Source organism: Cricetulus griseus, chromosome 2 (assembly GCF_003668045.3).
Source record: "Cricetulus griseus strain 17A/GY chromosome 2, alternate assembly CriGri-PICRH-1.0, whole genome shotgun sequence".
Taxonomy (NCBI): Eukaryota; Metazoa; Chordata; class Mammalia; order Rodentia; family Cricetidae; genus Cricetulus; species Cricetulus griseus.
The window spans coordinates 297,908,038-297,933,727 of NC_048595.1; the positions used below are offsets into that span (position 1 = coordinate 297,908,038).

At 37.4% G+C, this 25,690-nt stretch overlaps 1 protein-coding gene across 5 annotated transcripts in view; it reads left to right on the top strand.

Annotated features, from left to right (window-relative positions):
• Mctp1 (multiple C2 and transmembrane domain containing 1) overlaps positions 1-25,690 on the top strand; it is a 551,176-nt gene that overhangs the window by 364,547 nt on the left and 160,939 nt on the right. For all 5 annotated transcript variants that reach the window (XM_035440464.1, XM_027401826.2, XM_027401829.2 and 2 more), the window contains 2 exons: positions 8,230-8,416; positions 12,957-13,050. In XM_035440464.1, the coding sequence (XP_035296355.1) occupies positions 8,230-8,416; positions 12,957-13,050 (281 nt within the window). The remainder of the gene's footprint in view (positions 1-8,229; positions 8,417-12,956; positions 13,051-25,690) is intronic.

The following is a 25,690-nucleotide window of genomic DNA, read 5'->3' on the forward strand; positions in this document are numbered from 1 at the left end:
CCTTTCCCCAAAGAGAATTCTAGAGACTTGTTCTCTTCTTTGGAAGGTTTATTTTTAAATATCATGCTAATTGTGATGTCTTCAAAATATCTTTAGCCAGTACTTCAGGGTATGAAGTACACTTTGAAATTCATTGTTAAAGAAAATGGATATAAACTTCTGTTGAAAATGTTCTGCTTGATAATTTTGGTTGTTTAGGCTGAATTCTTGATAGGTCTGATTATACCACCAGTGATTTATGACTCATAGTGTGTCTGACACAGACCATAAGTAGGAGGAGAAATGTCATCACTCCAGGTTTTTAACAGGGATATATTTTTTTTTTGCTTTGAATTTTTTTTTAAATTTATTTATTAGTTCTAGTTAGGGAACAAGCTTGTTTCACATGTAAGTCCCTTCTCACTCTCCCTCCCCTCACCCTCATCCATCCTCCCCCATCCCAGCCCACCTCCCAACCCCATCCCCCCATCACTCCCCAGGCAGGGTAGGGCCCTCAACTGGGGCTCTGCAAAGTCCACCAAATCTTCCTGTGCTGGTCCTGGGCCCTTCCCCATGTGTCCAGGGCCAGAGTGTAACCCTTCACGTGGGATGGGCTCTCAAAGTCCCTTCTTGCACCAGGGAAAAATACTAATCCACCACCAGAGGCTCCCTGGAGGGCAGAGGCCTCCTTATTGACATCCATGTTCAGGGGTATGGATCAGTCTTGTACTGGCCTCTCCGACAGCATCTGGGGTTGATGTGCTCTCCCTTGTTCAGGCCAACTGTTCCTGTGGGTTTCTCCAACCTAACAGGGATATTTTTAAGCTAATTGTGCATTTTATGAGAATTAGCTGAGTTAAAGCTAGGCTATATAGTTCTTAGATGTACTTGCTAAGGCCTATATGAACTGGAGTTCAGGGCACACCAGTGTCATGTTGATTACTTGGTGCCTTCCATGTCTTCCCATGTGTCTCCCCACAATCAGGGAAGTGTGGGCTCATACTTTTTAGTAAAAAAATGACTTCAGATAGCTCATTCTCCTACTTGTACTCCTGGGGACTCATTTAACACACCAAGGATGCTAACCATGGGTTGTTTTATCTAGGAAGAAACATTGACGAGCACCAGTTCAAGAGCAGCAGAGGCAAGGCATGGGGAAAGAAACATGAGATGAACCCAGTTTTCTCCTTCAGTTTTCAGGGGAAATGTCATTTAAGATGTGTAGTGCTCTTTTGTATGGTTAAAGAATCTGTGTGTGTGTGTGTGTGTGTGTGTGTGTGTGTGTGTGTGTGTGATATGTTATACATTCGAGTTCTGATAAATAATTTAAGAAACCGGACTCAAGCTCTTTGATCTCTGAACTTTAGTATTCTCATTTTCTTGGAATGCAACAAAATATCTCTGAAATTTCCTTCAGAGTTAATTCTGTTTTAACTATTATATTGACTGATTAATTGGTGAGTTGGGTTTGGGTATAGATAGCTCAAAGTTTGAACTAAAGTGAAGGTTATAGTGTAACTAGTAGAAAGAATTTTAACTTTTCAAAGTATCTTTTATTTTTGTGCTCTTACATCTCTAGCTGAGAGGGTTTTTTTCTCTTGAATTCTATTTGATAAGTAAGTAAAGCTGACCTGGAAGTGATGGTGCTCCCTTCAGCCCCAGAACTCAGGAGACAAAGACAGGTAGATATCTATGAGTTTGAGCCAGCCTGGTCTATGTATAAAGTTCCAAGCCAGCAAGAACTATATATAGAGACCATGTCTCAAAATAAATCTGAAGAACAAAGTGCTTAAGTTATTTGTTTAATATCATAAGTGAGTTTTTCAGTTCAGCATTCCGAACCCTTGACCATGTAATTTGCAGTCAAATAACCTTGTTCACATTAACACCAAGTTGGTGGGTATTTAGTGTTCTAGAAATAAAGATAGGAAAACCAAGATTTAAAATAGGTGACCCTTAAAAATCTGAAAGGATCTGACATATGAGTGAGTCAATGAATGAGTGAGTGATAAACAAGTCAAACAAAATGAGGGAAAGAAGGAAGGAAAGAGGAAAAACAAAGGAAGAGAGAGAGAGAGAAAGGAAGGAAGGAAAGAAAGAAGGAAGAAAGGAAAACAAGATCACTTTCTTGGTAGACACAGAACAGAAGTATCAGAATGAACATTAGGCATCAATTTTGGCCTTGCCATGATGAAACCTTGTCACCACAGGTGAATTTTTGATCTGTCTGAAGTGACATTACTTTGTAAAAAGTTTAATGTTTGTAAAGCACTAAATAGAGTCTGGGTGATACAATAGACACGATATTATCCCTCTTCTACAAATGGTTCAGGACCTGAAGAAAGACAACTGAATGGTTATTCAATAATGGATAGCAAAAGTTAGCCACATAAAGATAGGTAACTATCATCTCAGGCAGATAAGATGTCTTACCCAAACCTCCAGAACCTGAGTAAAACTATGGAGTGACACAATATGGCATGAAAAGTCACAGACAGGTTGACAATATCTTGGTGAGGCACTGTCATATTGCTGGGGATTTTTTTAAAACCATCTTTTTTATTTTACGTGTCAATCCCAGTTCCCCTCCCTCCCCTCCTCCTGCTCCCCCCCCCCAAGTTTCCCTCACCCACTTTCACTCCTCAGAAAGAACGAGGCCTCCCATGGGGAGTCAACAAAGTCTGTCTCATCACATCATGTTGAGGCAGGACCAAGGCCCTCACCCCTTTATCTGGGCTGAGCAATGTATCCCTCCATAGGGAATGGGCTCCAAAAAGCTAGTTCAAGCACTAGGGATAAATCCTGGTCCTACTGACAGTGGCCCCATAAGCTGTCCAAGTCATGCAATTGTCACCCACATTCAGAGGACCTAGTTTGGTCTTATGCAGGTTTCCCAACTGCCAGTCCAAAGAAGTTAGTGAGCTCCCTCTTTCTCAGGTCAGCTGTTTTTGTGGGTTTTTCCATCATGGTCTTGACCACTTTCCTCGTCACTCCTTCCTCTCTTTGACTGGACTCAGCTCAGGCCAGTGCTTAGCTGTGGATCTCTGCATTTGCTTCCATCAGTTACTGGATGAAGGTTCTATGACAACAACCAGGGTAGTCACCAATCTGATTACATGGGGAAGGCCAGTTCAGGCACCTTCTCCACTATTGCTTAGAGTCTTACCTGGGGTCATCTTTATGACTTCCCAAAACTCTCCTTAATGCCAGGTTTCTTACTAATCCCATAATTTCTCCCTCTATCAAGATATCTTTCCTTCCTCCCCTCTCTGTCCTTCCCCCAATTAACCTTCTTATTCCACCAAGTTCTCCTCCACTCCCCTCACTCTTCCCTTCCACCTTCCCCCTCCCCCATGTTTCCAGTTTACTCAAGAGATCTTGTCTATTTCCCCTTCACAGGGGGTTCTATGTGTGTCTCTCTTAGGGTTCTCCTAGCTTTTCTGGGGTTGTAGACAGGTTATCCTTTGCTTTATGTCTAATATCCACTTATGAGTGAGTGCATACCATGTTTGTCTTTCTGCGTCTTGGTTATCTCACTCAGGATGGTTTTGTCTATATCCATCTACTTGTCTAAAAATTTCAAGATGCCATTGATTTTATAGCTGATAAATACTCCATTGTGTAAATGTACCACATTTTCTTTATCTGTTCTTCAGATGAGGGACATCTAGGTTGATTCCATGTTCTGGCTATTATGAATAATGCTGCTATTAACATAGTTGAGCAAATGCCCTTGTGATATGAGTATACAGCCTTTGGGTATATGCCCAAGAGTTGTATTTCTGGGTCTTGAGGTAGATTGATTCCCAGTTTTTCTAATAAACCGCCATACTGATTTCCAATGTGGCTGTACAAGTCTGAACTTCCACCAGCAATGGAGGAGTGTTCCCCTTACTCCATGTCCTCTCCAGCAAAAGCTGTCATCAGTGTTTTTAATCTTGGCCATTCTGACAGGTGTAAGATGGTATTGCAGAGTTGTTTTGATTTGCATTTCCCTGATAACTAAGGATATTGAGAAATTTACTAAGTCTCTTTCAGCCTTTTGAGATTCTTCTGTTGAGAATTCTCTGTTTAAATCTGTATGCTGGGGTTATTTCTTAGGGGAAGGGAAGTGGGAAGAGAGACACAGCCAAATTTTTAACATACAAAATTGGGAGTGTGTGTAAACTGTATCATATCATTTCACCTTAGCCTGTGTTCTCTAGAAGCAAACTCTGAGGCAACAATGTGTTGCTGCTGATTTCCTGGGAGGTATATTCCCAGAAATTAAGGTATGAGATAATGAATAAGGAGCCATGTCAAACAGCTCACGGTAATATGCTGCCAAGCTAGCCACTGTTTTCTGTGTATCAGAGGCAGGCTGCTTAGGAGGTGTATTAAGCACATGGCTATCTTCAGTCAAACAACATCAGTTCATATTTTGGAATAGTATGTCAGAGTGAGGGAGGTATCAGAAGTTATCTTTCCACTTTCTGTTCCACTGACCAAAGTTCACTTCACAGGAAACCAACCTCTTCAGTGTTTCATGGGAAGGTCCACAGCACCTTCTCTCAACATCTTCCATGCTGACATTGGGGGCAATATAATATGAAATCAAATTATATGGATTTCTTCTTACAAAGCTATTCAAGGGTCTTTTGCTTTGTTTTGTTTTATAAGATGAATAAGGAATAATATTTCATTACCTTTAAGATAAACTTGTCCTTTTAGGGTTTTAGTTTGTAGAACTGAAAAGAAAGACATGGTGTAAACATGGATAGAGTTATTACAAATTGTGTGATTGGGGATAATGAAAATTCACAGAGTTCATCTAGTTCAATTAACTCATAACTGCTGATGAGAAAAGTGAAATTCAAGAGGGAAAGTTGTCTTGGAAAAGGTCATACAACTAATTAGTAAGAACAGAGTCCTGGAGCTAAGGAAAGATTCTGGGCTCTTCATCTCCATCAAGTATTTTTGGAGTTCATGAATTTACCTTACTGTTTTTTAAAAAAGATAATTTTGAGTTTTCATTTTTGAAGAGCATTCCTTATGCCTAGGTCCCCCAGATAATCACTTACTTCCAGAGCTCATCTATGATGAATTCTTCCTTTGTGAGGGGTGTACAATCCAGGTGAGCCACACACATGCACTTCATCCCACACCAATTAGTGCTAGATTCAAAAGGCAGTAGACTGTGCCACAAGGGTTCTATCTTTGTACATATTTGTTCAAAAGGTGAAAGGGAATGGAAAATTCTGTTCCCAGCAGTCGTTTGATTTGATACACAGCAATGAAGTTGTGATACAAACTTTATCTTCAAGTTAACAAGACAGTTTGGCTAAGTCAACATAAATTGACATTTACAGCAGTATCATACTCCTGAGAAGAATTTTAGATAAATAAGATGTCTAAGTAACCATGGTGAAAACCTCCTATCTTTTAACATTTAACAGGACCATGCCCAGCATATTAGTGTTCTCTATATTAAAACTAGGACAGTCAAATGCTGGAGCAATACACATGGTCCTTCTGTGAGCATATTCAATACTGAAGATTTAGTTGATGTAGAAAAACCATTTCTATAAATTTTTCTTGTCTAAATGTTACTAGTGTCATAGTTTTTCTTTTGCTTTCTTTCTTTTTTTGTTTCTCAAGACAGGGTTTCTCTGTGTAACAATCCTGGCTGTCCTAGAACTCACTTTGTAGACCAGACTATCCTCAAACTCAGTGAGATCTGCCTGCCTCTGCCTCCCAGGTGCTAGCATAAAAAGTGTGTGCCACCACCACCCAGCAGTGGCTTTTAAGTTTTAATTTGTGAAATGTTCTTGTCTTATAAGAACAAGGATAGCTTGCTCCCCTAATTTATATGTAGTTTAAAGCATTGAAATAAAAACAACACAATTCTATATGGAACAAATGTCTGACCATCTCTGAGGGCTATTGCTAACTTCTCGCTTTTCTCCAAGAGTGTTGTTACTCAGCAACAGACTTGGAGAGAAGATGCTTGGGTCTTCCATTTCAGAGGCCCAGGTACTGGCTCTGACTCTGGTCATAACTGTGTCATAGGTCATGTGACCTCCCTGCCCCTCAGTTTTTTTTCCTTGACATGTAGGAGATTGCAGGACACTCAAATACTCAATACCTATTGAAACAGGTAGAGTAATTAAGTAACATATTCCAGCTGCTTACACAGAGTTGGTAATGTTCACTAATTCAGGGAACATGTGTCCTGTATTCAAAATATCTGTATTTAGAATCCAGTTTTTATTTGGCAAAACACATAATCACATGCACATGCATGCATGCACAATAGCAAACACTCGTGTGCATGTGTGCTCACACAAAACACACACACACACACACACACACACACACACACACACACACACACACACACAAACACACACACAGTCTATAGGTGTGATTCCATCTGAAAATTGCTAGTTTGCAATTTCTAGAGGAAGTCACCTTGAGCAAATGATGATGCCTGTGATGACTCTGAAGGAAAGGAAGCCAAATTTATCTACACAGTCTATGCAAAGTGGTCATGAGCTTGGAAGGGAAATGTCCGGGCTTGAGTGTATCCAGTGCTTTTCTGGGTATGACAATTCAGCATCCTATATAAGACTAAGGGAAGGAAGGGTCTGGAAAGTCCATGATCAAACTGAGCTGGGGGTGGGGAACAAAAAGAAACTAAGTGGATGAAAGACCCTTGTTGGTCCCAACTGTACCCAGCCAACATTCTGTCTGGATCACAATCCCTGTTCAGTCATCTAGTGTTCCACTCCTGACCCAAGCCAGAGTTATTCACATGCAGTATGGCCAGGCAGTGTGGGCTAGGCACAGTGCCAGAGCTGAAGAGGTCTCTAAAATAATTTTCATGTTCCTCCCTTCGTTAGATATTACTTTTGAGTGGTTGTTTTTCATTGATGCGATTTAACTTTCAGTTTACTCCAGGTGTTATTGACAGCTTAATTCTAATTACAATTGAATAAGGCATTTGATATTGTGTGGGCTTTTTTAAATTTTTTTTTTACATTTGAGGAGAATTAGTGATAGTATTTTGAATTGAATGTTGTATTGACAGTCGGTGATGTTTCTAGTGTCTATTCTAGCATTGGAAGGTGTATTCCAGAATTGTGCAGACTAATTTCTAGCACTCTTAATAATAGAATTTAGCATATGCCCTGTGTCTAGTCATAGTCAGTGTTAATGCTGTGCACAAAATAAAAGTAAATGTCAGACCTGAATTCAGTTTGTAAATTCTCATAAGAGAGACATTTGAATTCAGTGTAATCTTTAAAGACTTTAGGTACTGTTGTCATTATACTATTGTTTAAAAACAATTTACAACAAAGCAATAAATGACAGATTGAGGAGTGAAAAGGAGTAAGAATCTTTCCCTTATAGGTGTCCATCTCATTTATCATATATTGAGAACATTTACTTTAGCAATTAACTATTTTTTTAATTTTCATGACATTTTTTGGTGTGTGTCACAGCATATGAGTGGGTGCTAGATGACAATTTGTGGGGACTGGTTCTCTCCTTCTACTATATGGGTCCCAGAGTTGGAACTCAGATGTCCAGGTTTAGCATCTAGCATCTGCATCCACTGAGCAATCTTAACCAGCCCGCTTCTTGTTTTAAAGGTTTTTTCTTTATTCCCACCCTCTCTTTCTTTCTCTCCCCCTCTCTGGTTATTAGCCTGATGATCACTATATTCTCTGCTTCCTCAAAATCAATTGATACTTTTATGATACAAGTGCAAGGTGTTTTAACTGAAGAATGCCACATGTATCATGGCTTCCCAAATTATGCAACCCTGGGAGGGTACATTTAGATTTAGTGGGTGTACTATAAGTATAATTTTTAAAATGTAAAACTTACCCTCTCCATAGCCAATGTTCTATTTACTGTTCAATGGCTTTTATGAATAGTGGGGAGGGAATCACATAATGGCAACAGAGGCATAGAAACTCAAGCTTTTGATAGTTGCTTTAGCCTGAAAAGGTCTGCAAAATTCTACCAATTCATGAATACGGTATTGAAGGATATAATAATTCAACTTCACCTGAGTTTGTATCTTACAGGAAATAAGCAATTAAAAGCTCTGATAGCCAGAGCCTGAGTTTTGTGAAGAAAGGCAGTTGATCCCACCTTCCCAGATGTTATTTCTATTGCTTTATCTTTCACAGGGCTGCAGCAAAACCATGTCTGTTTGATGTGGTGAAATGCCATTTGCTAATTCAAAACATTTGTTTCTAGGTGCCAGGTTGACCTGTCGTCCCTCAGTAGGGAACAAACGCACAAGCTGGAGTTACAGCTGGAAGAGGGTGAGGGCCACCTGGTTCTGCTTGTCACTCTGACAGCCTCGGCCACAGTCAGTATCTCCGACCTCTCTGTCCACTCCCTGGAGGACCAGAAGGAGCGGGGGGAGATATTAAAGAGATATGTACGTATGCAAAGAGCTTCCTTCCAGCCCACGTGTGACTAGATGAGGTTGTATACAGGGTGCCCAGAAAGACAAATGGTTTTCCAGGGGAGGTATTTGAGGAGCAGAGGACAGGCTCATGTAGATGCCATGCAGCCCTGAAGGAACGTTAGCATTGCCTGCTGATGTCAATATCTTGTCATCTCCAGAATCCATTGCAGAGTACACTCTGGACTCTAAGGTTCTACCTTGTGATCTTTATCATATTGAGAATCTTTCCGTAAGGGACTCACATGTATACGTCCCTTTATCATTAAACCCTGGCTCTGTGTAACTTCTAGTAAGACTTGAAATCTAAAATGAAGTTATTGGCATAGTGAGAATTTGGGAACTAGAGGATATCCACAGAGTGAAGTTTACAGCACCATAAAATGCAATCAAAAGTAGCTCCCTTCATTCTGATTGATTCGGGGTATGAGAGTGGAATGGAGTGACAATAAATTATTGCCCTTCTCAAATTTTATGTCCTCTAAATAGTCAAATCTTCCGATCACCCAGTAACTTTCTGGGTGCATTTCCCACCATGTAGTTGTCTTGAATCAACAGAGAGGGGAGCTCTTGCTCCACCATTGTCTCTCAATGGAGGCTTGGAAAAGTAAATGCTTTGGTACCCATAAAGCTGGGGGAAGGCTTTTCCACTTCAAATCACAAAGCTTGTATTGTACAATGCTGCCAGGTGTTTAGACGGCTCCTCTAGACACTCAGCCATGAAACCAAGCTCCGACTAACAAAGAATGGCTTTTTAAAAACTATTCCTATTTGCTGACTGACATCCTTTCAATAACTGAATTTAATAAAGACGTACCTTATCAGGTTGTGCAGCTGACATGAAGTGCCCGTACGAATGCTCTACAATATTCTTCAAACAGATTAGCAGGATGTGCGCCTCAGCAAATCTATTCTGGCTATCTGCACTGAATCAGCTGTCTGCTAATGCTTGTACAACTCATCCACCAACAGTATTATCATAACAGTTTAATAGAGGTGACTTAGCAAGGCTAAATAGTGTATATTTTTAAGCCACCTAAGAGCCTAAGTTTCTGTATAGTATCTTCTAATATATTATTGCAATTATGAAAATTATTTCACATTTTGCTATTCCACCAAAAATACATTCTCTAGTCACTGGAAATGAGATTTCTGAATTAAAACTACCATAAAGGATTTAATTGGCATATTAACATAAAAATTCATCTGGGCATTAACATTCTGTAGTTACTGGATCACTATTTTAATACTATTCCATGTATAAAGATGATACTGCTGTCTACATAATTAGAAGTAATCCACCTATTATTGATTGATTTTTTTGTTGTTGTTGAATGTAGTCCCTTTTATCAGCTATTTCCATTCAGAGTGCAAATATTTGTTTCCAATAGTTTCAAAAAAGCTAGTTATTTCAATGAAATGTAAAATGTTATGTTTGACATCTCAGCTAATTCCAAGGTTATATTTGACCCAATGTATTAATCATGTTTAAAATATGCTTTTTTTGTAACCCGGAATTTCAGGCACTAGTCTCCCTCTCCCTCTTGAGACACACTTACTAAGAAGCCATAACACAGAATAGTGTATGTGCTATATTAGTGTTAACTCACAACAGTACAAAGACAAAGAGCAACATCTTGGCAGCTTTAATGTGTTTTATGCTTTGTGTATCATGAAATGAATGAATTTTATATGATGTCTAATGCACCTCTTATTTTGATGAAACATGTAAAAAACATTACTGTTCAGCAAATTATGTGTGTTTTCCTTTAAAAATCTGTGTGTGTGTGTGTGTGTGTGTGTGTGTGTGTGTGTGTGTGTGTGTGTGTTTAAAGTGGAGGTTAAACTTAAGAATTTGATTTGGTTTCAATTTGGTGCTGGTCAGGGTAGGGAAGTAATAAATTGCCCCACTCTGATATGAAACAGCCCTAGAGAATTTTGTCATTGCTCAGCACTGAGACCCCACAAATTAAACAGACATTCCTGAGTGAGCTACTATTTGATCACCACATTCTGAAAAGTTGGCTAATTCCATTTTCATGTTCTTTTCTTCTTTGGGAGGGGAGGGAAGGGGAAGGTCAGTAGGGGCAGATAGTAATGGGTAGGAGTCCAAGAGCTACTGTTTGACCTTTTCAGAACGGGTTTGCTGAACCCCTGCTCCTCCTTGTCACAGTTTAAAAACCAGAGGAGCTGGTTTAGAGAAGAAGTTGTTAGCATTCCATTTTTATTATGACATTTCACAGTCATCTGATTTAATGTCCCTTGACCGGATTGTCCACTGTGAGACGATGGGCTTGAAATGTTATTTAGAGCGTTGATAAAAGGTGAGCGGTTCTAAGATGACAGCAAGTCATAAGGCTGGTGGTGTGACATTAATTTTCTCCATAACAGAGATGGAATAAGACGTCATGGTGACAAGCTGTCAATCAGCTCTGGCCCCTCAGAGCATCTCTGTACCATAGGATGGGGTATTGCCTCTCCCGTAATAGAGCTGAACCGCAATGCTCTCTCTGACAGCTGCTGCAGCCATAGAGAAAATATATTATACAGCCTTTCATTAAAAAAATAAAGAGGAGTCCTCTCCGGAGCATTTCAATCTCTTCCCATCTACTGAGAGCTGAAAGGATTCTCAGCAAATCATGGATTCCTCTGCTATGGAAATTTCTGCCTTCAAAAGCCATCCAGGTTTTGAGACCTTCTAAAATAACCATAAATAACAACATGGGAACACTCCTTGATACAGCTTTCCATAAAATTACAGTTTTAAACTGGTATTTATTTGCTTTTACTTTGAGTTATTATTATAATCTATATGTCACTGGCCTAAACAGTAGAAATTTGAAATCAATTGTCAAATGTCAGGTGACTTGGAGAGTGAAACCTTCAAACTATAATCACCCTTCTGAATGCAAAGCAGAGCCCCAGAAATGAAGCCCCCAAGACAGTGTGGTCGTGGATGTTTGGTCAGCTTCACAGAGCAAAATGTTCTGACTGATGATATTTGTTTTAGTCACAGTGAAACTCAGTTTAAATTACTCCTGAAAATGTGACAGTGCTGAACCCTTTTCATGAAAGCATCCCTAACACATTTAGTGAGCTCCGAGTAAGTCCTTCCTCAACTTTTTCAGTGCTGTAGGACACAGCATACCCAGAAGCCTCTGGACCATAGCACTGCTGCTTAAAGTCCCCACTGATAAACCTTTGATTTGTAGGAATTTAAAAAGAGAGACAAGTGCAGTTTTAGTAAATCTAGTCAAATAGGTCTTTAAAATATTTTTTTGGTGATAAATAGTAGTTTATGATTAGAGATTAAGAAGTAATCTTCCTTACTGAGCAGTGTTTTTACAAAGTCATGCTATGAGATTACACATTTATCTGTATCTATTCCTTTTCACTGTACCAAGGTCAAGGCTTCAGTGTAAATAATGACCAGCTATCAGGGCTGATAAGGTTCACATTGAAGAAGCTTTGGCATGTGTATACCCTCACACTGGTAATAAATACACTAGGAGATTGCTGTTTGTATACCCTCACACTAGTGATTGCTTTTATTCTAGCAATATTTTGATAGATAACTTCTTATACAGAAGTATATTAAAGTGCCTTGTCATGAAACATTTTAAAGATGGTGAGAAATTGTCTTTGATTTACCCAATAGAAACACTGATCTTACCATAAGAAAAACAGTATGAAATACAAACGATATGCATATCAACGCTCCAGAGTTGTTTTCTTTACCAATTTGCTAGATTTCAGTTAATTGTGTTGGCTTTCCGAGTTTAGTTACTTCAAGTACTATGCTTAGTAAAACATCACAATCATTTTTTTTATTTTTATCATCATGCTCTTCTATCAAAAACTCCACAGTTCTACACATTATAGCAAATACAAATATAAACTTAAGAAAAATTTCTCACCACCTTTGAATTTATTTTATTATTTTGATTTGCTTTTTAAAATTACCTCCCTTAAAATTTTTATAAAACCGTGCAAGTGTTTGAATAAACTGTTAGAAAAGTCTTTAGATCATTTACCCCTTAGCTAAGCACTAAGAATAAAATGATAGAAAAATTGACATTCTTAACAACTGCCCCTATCTGAGGAGTGTTACATAAACAATCACATAGGAGTTAATATTGCTCATTATCATCTTCAAACTATCATATTTATGGATGAAAGATTTGTGAGGTCCTTAAATAGAAGATGTTGAGAGAAACCATGGAGACACTTGCTTTGTAGCTCACTGCTCATCATTTACTGAGTGTTACTTATTGATAGTAACTGTGGTATTTTTATTTCAGAAAATCACTTACCATTAATTACATGTGTGCATGGATGTGCTCATGTGCACATGCATTTGTGTGTATTCCTGACTTTGGAAATATCATTTGTATTGGAAAAGCACAAATGGCCCTTTGACCCTAAGAAAGCATCCTGAGAAAATTGAATGTTTTCTAAGAATGTTTGGCTTCTTTAGACTTCTTTTCCTAATGCCCTTGTTTGGGTTTTCCAGAGCCCACTGAAGATATTTAACAACCTAAAAGATGTGGGATTTCTCCAAGTGAGAGTCATCAGGGCTGAAGGTTTGATGGCTGCTGACGTCACAGGTAGGAGCTGATGCACTCCCCTATTGTATAGATCAAAGGTGTGCCAAGTCTGCACAATGAAATAATCCAGCCCTGAATTTTATCTCAGGAGGTCATTGAAGTCATACGTTTAAATAGAATGATTCAAAGTTGATCTCCCACAATATTTGATAATTCCCAGAGGCCTACGCAGTTCTATATTTTAAACAGTGTAATACACTAAAAGTAAATAATAAAAATCAAAATAACTTCTGAATTATTGCCCTTCCAAAATTTTTATCAATGTAGTGGGATCAACGTGTCCAGGTATTTTCATTTTGGCATATGGAAGCAACAGAGTGCCATTTTCTATCACTTATCAGCAGCTCTGTACAGAGCACAAATATGTGTAAGTCAAACACTCACAGAATATGTTGCCTCACTCACTGAAAAGTTCAGCAATGTAGTGTTCAACCATCAATATGCATGCTTCATATTGGGTTGCTGCTGTCATTCCATAGTTACACAAATCCTTCAGCATACTACAAAAGTAATTATGTATCTAAACTAAGTATATTCTTTACTTTTCACTCAGAACATAGGCGTGTAAAAACAGCAAAATGAGTCTTGTGTCTTCTCTATCTTTAGTATGGCTGTTTATTCAACATATTAACAAATGAAATAATGGTGTTTATATCATCAAGCTGTAAAGTTAATTAATTATTTTGTTTGGAGCCATGACCATTCATTTGTCATTTAATTCCATAATAATTTGAGAGATGTTCATACCACCCATTGAATTATCTATCTAAAATTGGGTGGCAAGATAGGATTGAATTTCCAGTTCCATGGAAATATCACCATGCTAGGAAACATTGGGTTATTATTTGTAAAAATAAGCATATCATTCTAAATGTTAAGTAAGATGGTCCTGATAAAGTTATAGACTTATTTGAATAAAATACTATCCTTTTCTTAGCATTCAATGGTCTGCAAATCACTATGCTTCTTTTTAATTCATCCAGCAGTATTGAGAACAGATTAAAAGATAATTCCCTTCAAAATTAAATAGCAGAGGTTTGCTCCAAAATAGCAATATTTAAATTTTTCATATTTCAAGTGAGTATATTATATGACAGATACAAAAATGTCAGGGATTTATAATTTCTTTGAAAAGATAATCATTCACTCTTTTGTAACTGAAGATAATAACACTTTAAACTATGTATATGGATACCCAAGAATAGTGGGGCAAAGGATAGCTGTAATCTTTTAATGTGAGCTACCTTAGAATTTAGTGGTTAAAAAAAAAACTTGTGAATAGTGACTTTATTCATTTTCTTTCTTAAGGACTTGGTTTCTTGTATAGTTATCAGTGAATTAATCTGTGTACAATAATTTCTTGTGGAAAAATTCACATACCTGTTATTTCAAATGCTTAGCTACCTGCCATTATTCAAGCTGAATGCAATTGTATAAGTTTGTCTCCTCTTGGAAAGAAGCTGTCATCGATTTTAAAACTTCATGAATATGCAAACTAGGTTAACCTACTTGGCCTGTATGCCACTATGGAAGTTAAAGTACATGTTCTTTCAAAGTTGGAAAAAATAGAGATATTTCTTTCCTAATGGTTCTATGTAAATCAATGTGAATAACAATAGCCTTTCTGCTGGAGATTCAATGAGATATAATTTTTATTTGATAAAGTGAACATTAATTTGGGGAATCCTGAATAACTGAATCTCAATTTTTCCCTTCAGTTTTATGGATATAAATCTAATGATTCCTCATTCTATGCTGACCTTATAATCTAATGGGCTCAGGACTGAACAAGAGAGATGTTGAACTATTCAAGGCCAAGTGGGTAATTTTGTCTTTGACCTTGCTCACCCTTGGACTTTCTGTGGTTTTTATGACATTTGTGATGGTGGCAAAAATTACTGGCCTAGTGCTTAATGTCTAAATATACTATTAAGCAATACTACTTATGAAAGCATAAATAATTTAGGGCACACATAGGTTCTTCATGTGACTTTTATTCATAGAACTTTGAAAAGTTGATGTCCATCTTAATGGTTAATGACAGTCAAGCTCTGCCTAATGTGAAGCAAAAGTGAAAAGACAGGGGACTAAGTGGTTCATTCTGTATTCAAGTCTTCAAATAAGAATACATCCAGAGCAAGTTCTCAACCTGCCTAATGCTGTGACCCTTCAATACATGCAGTTCCTCATGTTGTGGTGACCCCCAACCAGAAAATTATTTTTGTTGCTACTTCCTAACTATAATTTTGTTACTCTTATGAATTGTAATATAAATGTTTTTGGAGATAGAAGGTTGCCAAAGGGGTTCTGACCCATAGGTTGAGAACCACTGATCTAGAGACTTGTAGCCAGATAAAGGGGATTTTAAAATCATGAGTGATTCTCTATGCTACTTTCTGACCTGGTACAAATGAAGCTATCGTTAGAAGGTATTTGGCTTCAGAATACTTCTTTTCTACAGAAATCTAACAAGATAAACTTACACTTGACCAACTTTCATATATTTCTCAAATGCTTTTAATCTTTGCAACATAAGGTCACATAATGTAAGCATGATTTTTAATTAATATTCCAACATTAAATGAGCACAGGAGAAATTCTGTAACTTTTAAGTAGCCATCAATCTTGCTGCAGTTACAAAGAATTTTTCCTTTCAAAATGTAAAATTTTTCTTTTGTTACAACACATTCATTGAGAAACATTGTGATACTGTGTTAACTCTGTGTGAATAAAGAGCAATTGAAACTCTTTGAATGAGTGAGTATAAAGCACAAATTACTTTTTAATGAAACCCTCAATTCTTTCCCTTGCCACAAAAAGCCTCTAGCCTTGTTCGGCTGAACACTACTACAGTAGGTCACTTCAGTTAAGCCCCTAATAAACTATTGATAGTCAAGGGTAGTTTTTTTCTTCGGTCTCAATAGGCCAGTGTTGGACAGTGCACTTCAAATCATTAAGGTTAATACAGATTTTAAAAAGAGATTAACTCTGGTGGTTGAGGCCTCAATTTACAACTCCTACACATATGCGCACATTGGGCACAGCACAAGAGTGGATTGAAATTTCAGTCAAATTGTGGACAGCCTTTCACAGCCTGAGAAAGTGGCTCTAGGGTTTGAAGACTTGGTGCACTAAATTCTTCCAAAGGAAAAAGTTTGAGTAACTGAGAAATACTTCTAAGTACAGCTTACTCACCTTTGACTACCCAATGAGAGGTTACTGCTTCTTTGTGCAGTCAAAGTCAAAGCTAGAGGCTCCTGCCCTGTTCTCTGGGAAAATTCTTTCCAACATGAAATCACATGTGCCCTAAAACTGACAAGACTTTGAGAACAGAAAGACCAACTGGAGAGAGAGGGGGGAACAGGGAGAGAGAGAGAGGAAATGAAATGCTTCAGGTTTTGTCCTTTTCTTGCCCCCGTTTGTCCTTAAGTAGGGTTTGATTTCTGCTTGTAACAGTGCATTTCAAGTCTTCTGTATTGAGTGAGGCTTTCACAGCAGAGTATTTAAACCTGGGAGATGAGTTCTCTCAAGTTCCAAAAGAAAGAGAGGGCTCCCCTTCCTCAGCCCCTCCTCCCACTTCCCTCCAGTGTGTGAGTCCTCTCAGCTCCTTTCTCAGCTTTCCCCTGGGTTGTGGTGGCTCCTAGCCCCTCATCCTCATTTTTCCAGCGTTGTAGAGTTTTTTTGTTTGCATGTTTCTTGTTTTTCCCCTGAGGAGGAGGTCATAACCTCTCCAGGGAGTCCAGCCCCTCAGAACAGCAATAGGAGAACTGGGAAACCTTCAAAAGATGTGTTGCCTTGCCACTGAGTTAGAAAGTCCTAGCCCTGGTAAACTGGTTTTGCAAATGAATGTGGTATCTCTTGCAGGAAGTAAAAGAGGGAGACAAGAAGGGAGATTTATGAGTAATAATCACTGAAATTGTCCCATTAAATGAGCACTTTCCCCCAAACGAAGCTATGAATAAAGACTTGTAGCATGTCAGCCCCATAGTCTAGAAGCAACTAGTTATTAAAGAGAAATGTTTTCTGCACCCATTATTTGCATAGACTTTTTCCATGTTTTCCTTTTGGAAAACTGTCTTCATTGTTGGAAAATATTTAAGTAACAAAACAGCAGAAAAAGACATGCTACAGTTTTTTTTTTTTCTATCAGCTTCTGTGATGAGAGTTTTATTATCTTACAAAATAACAGTGAGCAGCTCAGACTCATTAGCAGAGCTAAATTTAAGCCCCATTTGACAGGCTGCCTAGAAAACATTTTGTTTTGCTGTCTATGGGCTTTAATTAAGATGTGTTCAATTTCAGTCCTCTTCAGTCTAGCCCCCACCCCCAACTTGCTGTGTCACAGACCGGCGATCAGACACTTTTAGATGGTCCGGCCCATGACTTTGACCTTCTGCGCAGTCTCTCGTTCCCTGGGGAACCGTTCAACTCATGAGGTCTGATTTCACACTTCCAGGATGCCTCAGCGCTCTTAACAATGACAGGGAGACAAAGCCCTTTAGAGCAGGCCGCATGGGGACTTGTTTAAATTGGAAACCAGAGAGGAGTCAAGGAACAAGGTTAGGGGCTACAGAATAGTGCTTTTAATAAAGAGCTCACAGCTCTGGCTCGGCTCAAAGAGGTCTACCTCTGTACAATTAATTGAGCCATTTATCTGGAGCATCTTAGGCCTCTACTTTCTCACAGAATTGCGTGGTAAATATCAGCTAAGAAGCAAATGAGATATGCATGAAATGAATTTTAACACTTTGATTACTGTGCCTCCAGTCTTCATTAAAAGTAAATTTATTTGTATTTCTGACCTCATTATCAGAAGGCTGCCTGAATTTTTATTGGTTCCTGTGATTTCCATCTTGAGTATGTCATGAAGATATATTTTATACAGAGATTGGGATTTATTATTCTTGATATTTTCCCTGAACATTATGGGTTTATTCAGAAAAAGAAAATGAAAAGGCAGCTGTAGAGAAGAAAGAAAGTTGGTTCCTGGAAAGGATCATAGAAAGTTGGAGAATACTAGCACACATGCATGTGTGTACACGTGCGCATGTGCGTGCATGCGTGTGTGCGTGTGTGTGTGTGTGTGTGTGTGTGTGTGTGTGTGTGTCTGTGTATGTATGCATATATATTATACATATATAGAATATTTACATATATATTCTAGACTGTCCTTAAATAATATACTGTCCTTACAAAATAACTTATGAGTTCTTTTGGCAAAATGTAGAAAATGTACATACTTATTGCATCAAATGCCTTTCAAACTCCTGTTGCCCTATTGAAAGGCATGGCAAAGTTGTTTCTTCTGTGGGATGGTAGCAGTTTGAATTGTAATACCATGTACCTGTAGTTGACATTATCATATGTAATAATACTGAGAACATCCAATGAGCATAGTCTTACATTATTTTATGATAATTAGTTAAAATCTATGATGGTAGAAGAGAAAATATATAGCCTTTAAAATATATATCATTCCACTAAATAGACTGGATAAAACACTACAGTAAGAAATTTACAGCTAAAGGAGATGCATGAAGGTATTCTCAATATTTACTATCTTAAAATCTTAAGATTGCATTTGTTGAAACAAAAAGAAATAGTAACAAAAATTAAACTTTTCCCAAAGTATGCTTTATTTCCATGACATAAATTAATGTCTCCATTTGCTTTCTAATATATTATGGAAGTGTTTTTTTTCCAATTTTATTTATTTATCTGTTTTATTTTTTTCCTTTTTAAAATTGAAATTAGAAACAAGATTGTTTTATATGTCAATCCCAGTTCCCTCTCCCTCTGCCCCCCCCAACTGACCGCCTATCCCATCCCCTTTCTGCTCCCCAGGGTGGGTGAGGCCTTCCATTGGGGTATCAGAAGATTTATTTTAGCAGTATACTTTTATAAAACATTTTATCCAATTCATTAAAGCTTGGCATTTTGTCGTGATAATATACCTGCTTTAGAAACATTCTTACATACACACTCATGTGGTAAATGCACTGGTGTTCTTCAAATCTTCGCTGAGAATGAGGCTAAGGAACTGGTCCTGCTTTCCTCCTTATGTCCCAGCCTCTAAAACTTTCTTCTTTTAGTAAGTGCATTTAAAAAGTCATACTGTAATTGCAGAAGTGGAAAGATTTTTTAAAGACATTCTTATCAAATATATGTTAAAACATAAATGAAGGTCATAATTTAGAACAAACACTGGTGAAGTCTGAGTCTGAACTAGTGTTTCAAATGGAATTACAGAAATCATGTGTGATTCATAGGCAGGTCACATGGTCAGGAGATTGCTCTCTGGAAGAATAGGTAGGATGACAAAGAGACTAGTAATTGGGTTTGATATGTTCTAGAGGTAAAGGACTATGGGCTGAGAAAGTGGTAGCCCCCCTATCAATAGGAAATGAAGGGAAGAGAAATACTATAAAATAATTAATCAGGTTCTGTGGATTCAAGATTACAAAATGATCCTTTTGGTAAAGAAATAGAGAATTGCTGGTGTGGCTTATAAAGCCAGTTTCAGGCTTTCCTCTGTGCTGAAGTCATTTTAAATTAAACTATTCTTAATGTTTTGTTAGACCAAGTCATAATTGTATAAATAAGACAGTCACTTCTTAGAACAATGGATGTAAGAAATGCAGCCAAGAAGATCTGAATTTATGTAGGTTTCTGGGGCGGGGGGGGGGGGCGGCGGTGGAGAAAACCGTTTTCTATAGAAATATTTGGGCTGTGTAATCCCAAGAGTGACTTAAGGACTGATGTCAATGGGCACCTAGTGGGAGACCCATGGCTCTGTCTTGGTCTACTCTATTTACTAATAGCTTTAACAACATAATTGTCTCCTTGTTTATCAAATATTCCAGACGGGTAACTTGATTCATTTATATGAGACTAAAATGCAAAAATAACATAAACATTTTATATGTCTCTCTCTATATATGTATATTGTGTGTGTATATATTTATAGACTGAAGTAAATATCAAATAAAATAAACATCAAAAATATAAATCTAAGGCCCTACATGGGTGAAAAATTGGGATGTTTTGCTTTAATGGGAGAAAATGCTTTAGTCTTAGAGATGAATTTAAGTTTTATGAAAGTGAATTATACATACAACAGTATTGTTATCATGATTGAAAATCAAACGTTGAGAATTACACTTCATTGTCAAAGTTATTCATCAAGAACATTGATAGACTGATTGGAATGCATTTTCAACGGAAATTGTGTTTTAATCTTGGGATTTATAATGATGTCAGTTGAAAATAGATTCAGGATAATGATACTAATAACAATAATAATAACTAACATTTTTGAACCTCTGTCATGTAAGATATGACTTTGGATTTAGCACAAGGATTACAAGAATGAATCTCATAATAACATGATTAAAAACTATTGTTATCCCAGTTTTTGTAATTTAGAAAACTGAAGAGTAGAAAGATTGGCTAATTCACACACACATGAGCGTGTGGACACACACACACACACACACACACACACACACACACGCGCAGGCAGGCACACATGCACATGCACACCCACTTCAAGTCATGAACACAAGAGCAGCCACAGAGATCTGGACCCTTATTTTATGCAAGACACTGGAGGACTGTTTCTCATTGCTTTATGCTTTGAAGCTCTGTCCTGGGGAAGATATAGACAGAAGCTGGTGAAGAAAGTAGTGGCTAAGATTCATGTCCAAAGAGCCTTCTCCATTCTAGCAAATTGATTTTTTTTAATTTAAAACATATTTTGCATACAATACATTCTGATTATGGTTTCCCCTCCTCCAACTTCTCTTAGATTCTCCCCACCCACCCAAATCTATAACCTCTCTCTTTCTCTCTTTCACTAGAAAACAAACAGGCACATAATAATAATAATAATAATAATAATAATAATAATAATAATAATAACAAATAGATAAAATACAAACAAACCTGAATAGGATTAAATGAACAAACAGGAAAAAAAAGAGCAAAAGCACAAGAAACACACTGAGGCAAACACATTCACACACACAAGAAACCCATAAAAATAAAATAAAATGTATAATATATAAGGAAAATTTAATCAGAAAGTGATTTAATTTAGAGCATTAAGTTAGTTATAGAATCCTTGTGGGCAGAGCGCCCTAAGAATAGGGACTCTGTTCTCATTCTGCAGAGATTAGTGAGAAGTGGTTCTCCTACCACACTAGAAACTTAAGAAGAAACAGCTTGCACAGCTCCTACTTGTTGTCTTCAACAACAAAATGAACTCAGCATGCTCAGGGTTAACTGAAATCTGGTATCATACCGTACGTAGGAACACCCGATTCACACAACATATAACACACACACACACACACACACACACACACACACACACACACACACACACACACCCTCTCTAGCTGCAAGAGAGCCTGGAACTACTATTCTGAGCTTCATGGCCTCAGTGTAGTGCAGGAAGAGAGTTTGCAAGATGGGTAGAATGTATGCTCAGCCAGTCAGCCATGGTACCCAACCCAGGAGGTCAGCCTGTGCACCTCTATCACATATTGCCTGACAGAGGCTGTGCCCTTGTTTTATACTTAACCATTTTACTTAAATTTTAAAATTGCTACAAAGGAAAATTACATATTAGTCACAGATAGGTAATTTTATTCTCAATATAAATAAACGTTTTCCAAAAATTACAATTATAACATGACGCAGAAATTCCAGTGAGGAAAAAAAAATTCCTATCATTGGAACTATCGAGACAGAGTCTGAATGACTCCCTGGTTACCTGTATGAGATTTGCAGCTCTTCCTTAAGGTGTCTTTCAAAGCCATCAGATTCTGAGGTAGTAGTAACAAGGTGAATAAAAATCCCAAATGAGATATGAAGTAGAAAAATGGAAAATATTCTAACAGCAGAAACATGACATCTGTGTTTCCTTTGATTGAGGGAGGTTTTTTTTTTTTTTTAAGCTTAAACTCCTAATACTATACTAAATTTTTAAGTCTAAAGGGCTTTTCTGCATTTTAAAAATCTCTCTAGCTAATTAATTTACTTCTAGGAAGATAATCTGATTTTTTTCTTTCAGGAGAGTCTAATTAAGTACTAGAGGTCCTAAAATATTTAGGAAGGTTGCCACAAACAGAGTTTAATGTATCTTATGCTTATGATAGATGAAATAATTTATTTGAATCTATGCTTGTAAAATGAACATCATGTATATAATGTTATATCAAAATGAATGAAAAGTGAAGGTTTTCTATGTAATGTAAGCTTGCAAGTGTTCAAGCATAATTTTCTGTGGGCTTTCCTCATTTTATAGCTATATAGTCTTCCTTTTCTTTGTGTTCCCATTTCTCAATTCCAACTTCTGGACTCTATCAAAATGGTTCATTTAAGAATTCAATAATACTTCTAGTTACATGAAGTTCTATGATATTCTTGTACATCTAGTTCTAGATTGCAAGGGAAATAAAAAAAAAATGTTAAGAGCAACATAATGTAGGTGTCCACTGCTCTTGTTTTGTCTGATGTTTAGCCCAGGAATTTGTTGAAATCCCCAAGATGCTTCCGGAGAAGTATGAAGTCAAAATTATTTCCATGACAATGTTAATATGTCACTCAGCTTTACATTATTTTCTCCCATAAGCACACAATACAAGTTTCCTTATTTTTTTTTTAAGATTTATTTATTAGGTATACAGTGTTCTGTCTGCAAGTATGCCTTCAGGCCAGAAGAGGGCACCAGATCTCATCACAGATGGTTGTGAGCCACCATATGGTTGCTGGGAATTGAACTCAGGACCTCATGAAGACCTGCTAGTGTTCTTAATCACTGAGCCTTCTCTTCAGCCCTCAATACAAGTTTCTAAAGTCTACATTAATGTTCATTCACTCTCATGTTTATATCACATATGTTTGTCATTGTCACTAACATCAAACTAATAACCTCTCATGGTCTTGTTCTGTATTTCTAAAATGGTCATTTTAAAGGTTATGCCATACAGTAAAAACTTTTGAGATCTTCAATGATTTTGAAAGATTCCTATAACCAAAATATATGAGAAATGTTACTGAAGGACCATGATTCTCAAATGATAAAAAGGTAGTACTGTCCCTTGAGTGTTCATGTCATTTTTAAAGAAACTTTGAAACAAATTTGGGGGGATACTTTTGGTATTTGGCAGCTTGAAGCTGAAAATGCTAAATGCCATACAAAGGATTAGACAAGCTTATATGGTGGATTGTGCCATGCCTTGCATCATGTTTATTTAGATTACACCTTGAAACACATGATTCAATCAAGCTTTGCAAAGGCTACCATTTACATAGTGCACTCTAAAGACTGATGGTGTTCAAGCACTTCATGGTTGCTGTTCTTACTTCTTTGACATCTTCTATTAACCATGCCAGAGACTCAGGATTCACAAAGATTTGGTTCTAGTCACTTCTACTTTCAAGACCACTTTTCTCACATACCCACTTGGCTGTTCTACAGTTCTTTGACCTCTTCACCCAAACTTCAACTTCATCTTTATAGTCGTACTATAACCACTGAATTCAATCTATAAACTGTGGTCCTCTTTCATATCCTTCTAACACAGTACTCTGTATTTTTCTGTTTCCATTAACTGTGTCACTCTTTAGCACATCATACATCCCACTAATTATTATGTTTAATATTTATCCTTCTTACCCCATCCCTTATACAATTAAATTAAGAGGACCGATAACTTCCTCTTCCTTGGTCATGTGCTCTGGCACACAGTAGGCATTCAATAAATATTTGTTTACTAGTTCCAGGTATGGTTTTATTGTGAACAAAATTCTACCTATTTCTCTTTTATAATAGTTGAGGTTCTACACTTTTATTTTATTTCAGGATAGGAAAAGGAGCATTATAAAATTATCAGTAGGAAAGAAAAGTGTCTTAGGTCTAATAATAGACAGCATGACACTAGAGTGTCAATTTCCTTACCACAATGAAACCTGCCTGCTTCATAGCTTAGAGAGAAAACAGAAACTCTGTTTTTATCACTCAGTTCTGGACTTAAACCCAGTGGGGACCTACTAAAGAGTGTCGGTTAATATAATTCTACCAATATGAAGCTTAAAATATGTTTAGGCCAGTTGATGAGAAAGCCTATGGTCAAAGCTCCATTTCCATTGGTAAGAAAAAGATTGGAAGAAACCTCAACATATGTTGCTTTTTGTTCTAAGGAACCCCTGGAATTCCCTCAGCTCTGACATTGTTATATGTCATGATTGAAATTCAAAGTTTTCAGAAGAGACAGATGGCAACCTTGATTATAATTTTTTAAAGATTAAAATATAGTCATTGCAAACTGTGGCAACTGAGGAAATTAAACCAAAGTGCTTAATAAATGCAAGGTAGGCTCAAAGTAAAAGCTCCCTGCCTGTGGGTATGAATTGCTTTCCATGCTACTAAAAGCCTTCTGTGTTTTCAAAGACATGACAACAAAGGGGTGGTCACTAGGTCCTCCCCACCCCCACATTTTTAGTGACACACTACATCTAGCAAACTATGCCTCTTGTCAGCAGTAAAATGACCCTAGACAAAGCCCACCACTGATTGATCAGGATTAATGCTCTGCTCTGGGAGCAAGAATATCTTTCAGTATCATTGAGTGACCTTAATACTCAAACTACTAGTTTCAACGAACTGAGTCACAACCTGCCACAAAACAGGTAGCAAATGAACTGTGTGAACTTTCCCACAGTTCTTCACCAGTATGTCAGGTTGTGACCCTGGAGAGTAAGGGCAAGGGTGGAAATTAGCCATTGAACTCACTTTATTAATCCATGGTGTAGTTTTGAAGATTCCCAGAAAAGATGCCTACTGGAGTCAATCCTGATATCTCTTTTATTATTGTAAAAGGATTTATTAAAGGAAGAATGAAGTGATGGAATATGTGCTTTGAAGTCTGTTGCCAATTTAGCTTTATGATAAGGGGTAAAAGAATCACTAGTTGTAATTCACATGGGAGATTCTTTTTCTTATTAAATCTGTAAGGAAAAGAAATGGCTTTTAGCATTTAACTAGATTATGGAAAAGTATCCAAGCATACTGGTTTAAAGTGTCTGTTTTATGAGTTATGCAATTCATTTGTAAGTTTTTATGTTATAGAGACATTATCAAAGAAATATGTGAATCACTTTAAATGAGATATTCCTGATTACAAATTGTTATAAAGTTCACTTTTGTGATGGTTCTTCACTTTTAAAAAAGCTGGTGACAAAGATGTCCAATCATGGCATAACACAAGGGTCCACTCCACTGGGAAAGCTCTGCTTCCCTTTCCTGTCCCCATCTCAGGATTATAAAATTATGTGCTTTCTTCTCACTGCTCCCACTGCACTCTTCACTTACCTTTATTACAGTCCTTGCAATCCTGCATAATAATTATGTATTTACATGTCTATCATGTCTACTAAATTGTGCATGCCTTGAGAGCTCGACTATGTCTTAATCATACTTATAATTCTGGAGTGAGCAGAGCAGGCACTCAATAAGTAATGAATGCTTCAGAGGGCATCCCCATTTCTCTTTAGAAAATTGTCAACATTGGAAATTGCCATGTTCTCAAGGAAGGCTGGATTCTCTTCTAGCTGTCATTGCAGTTAAAGCAAT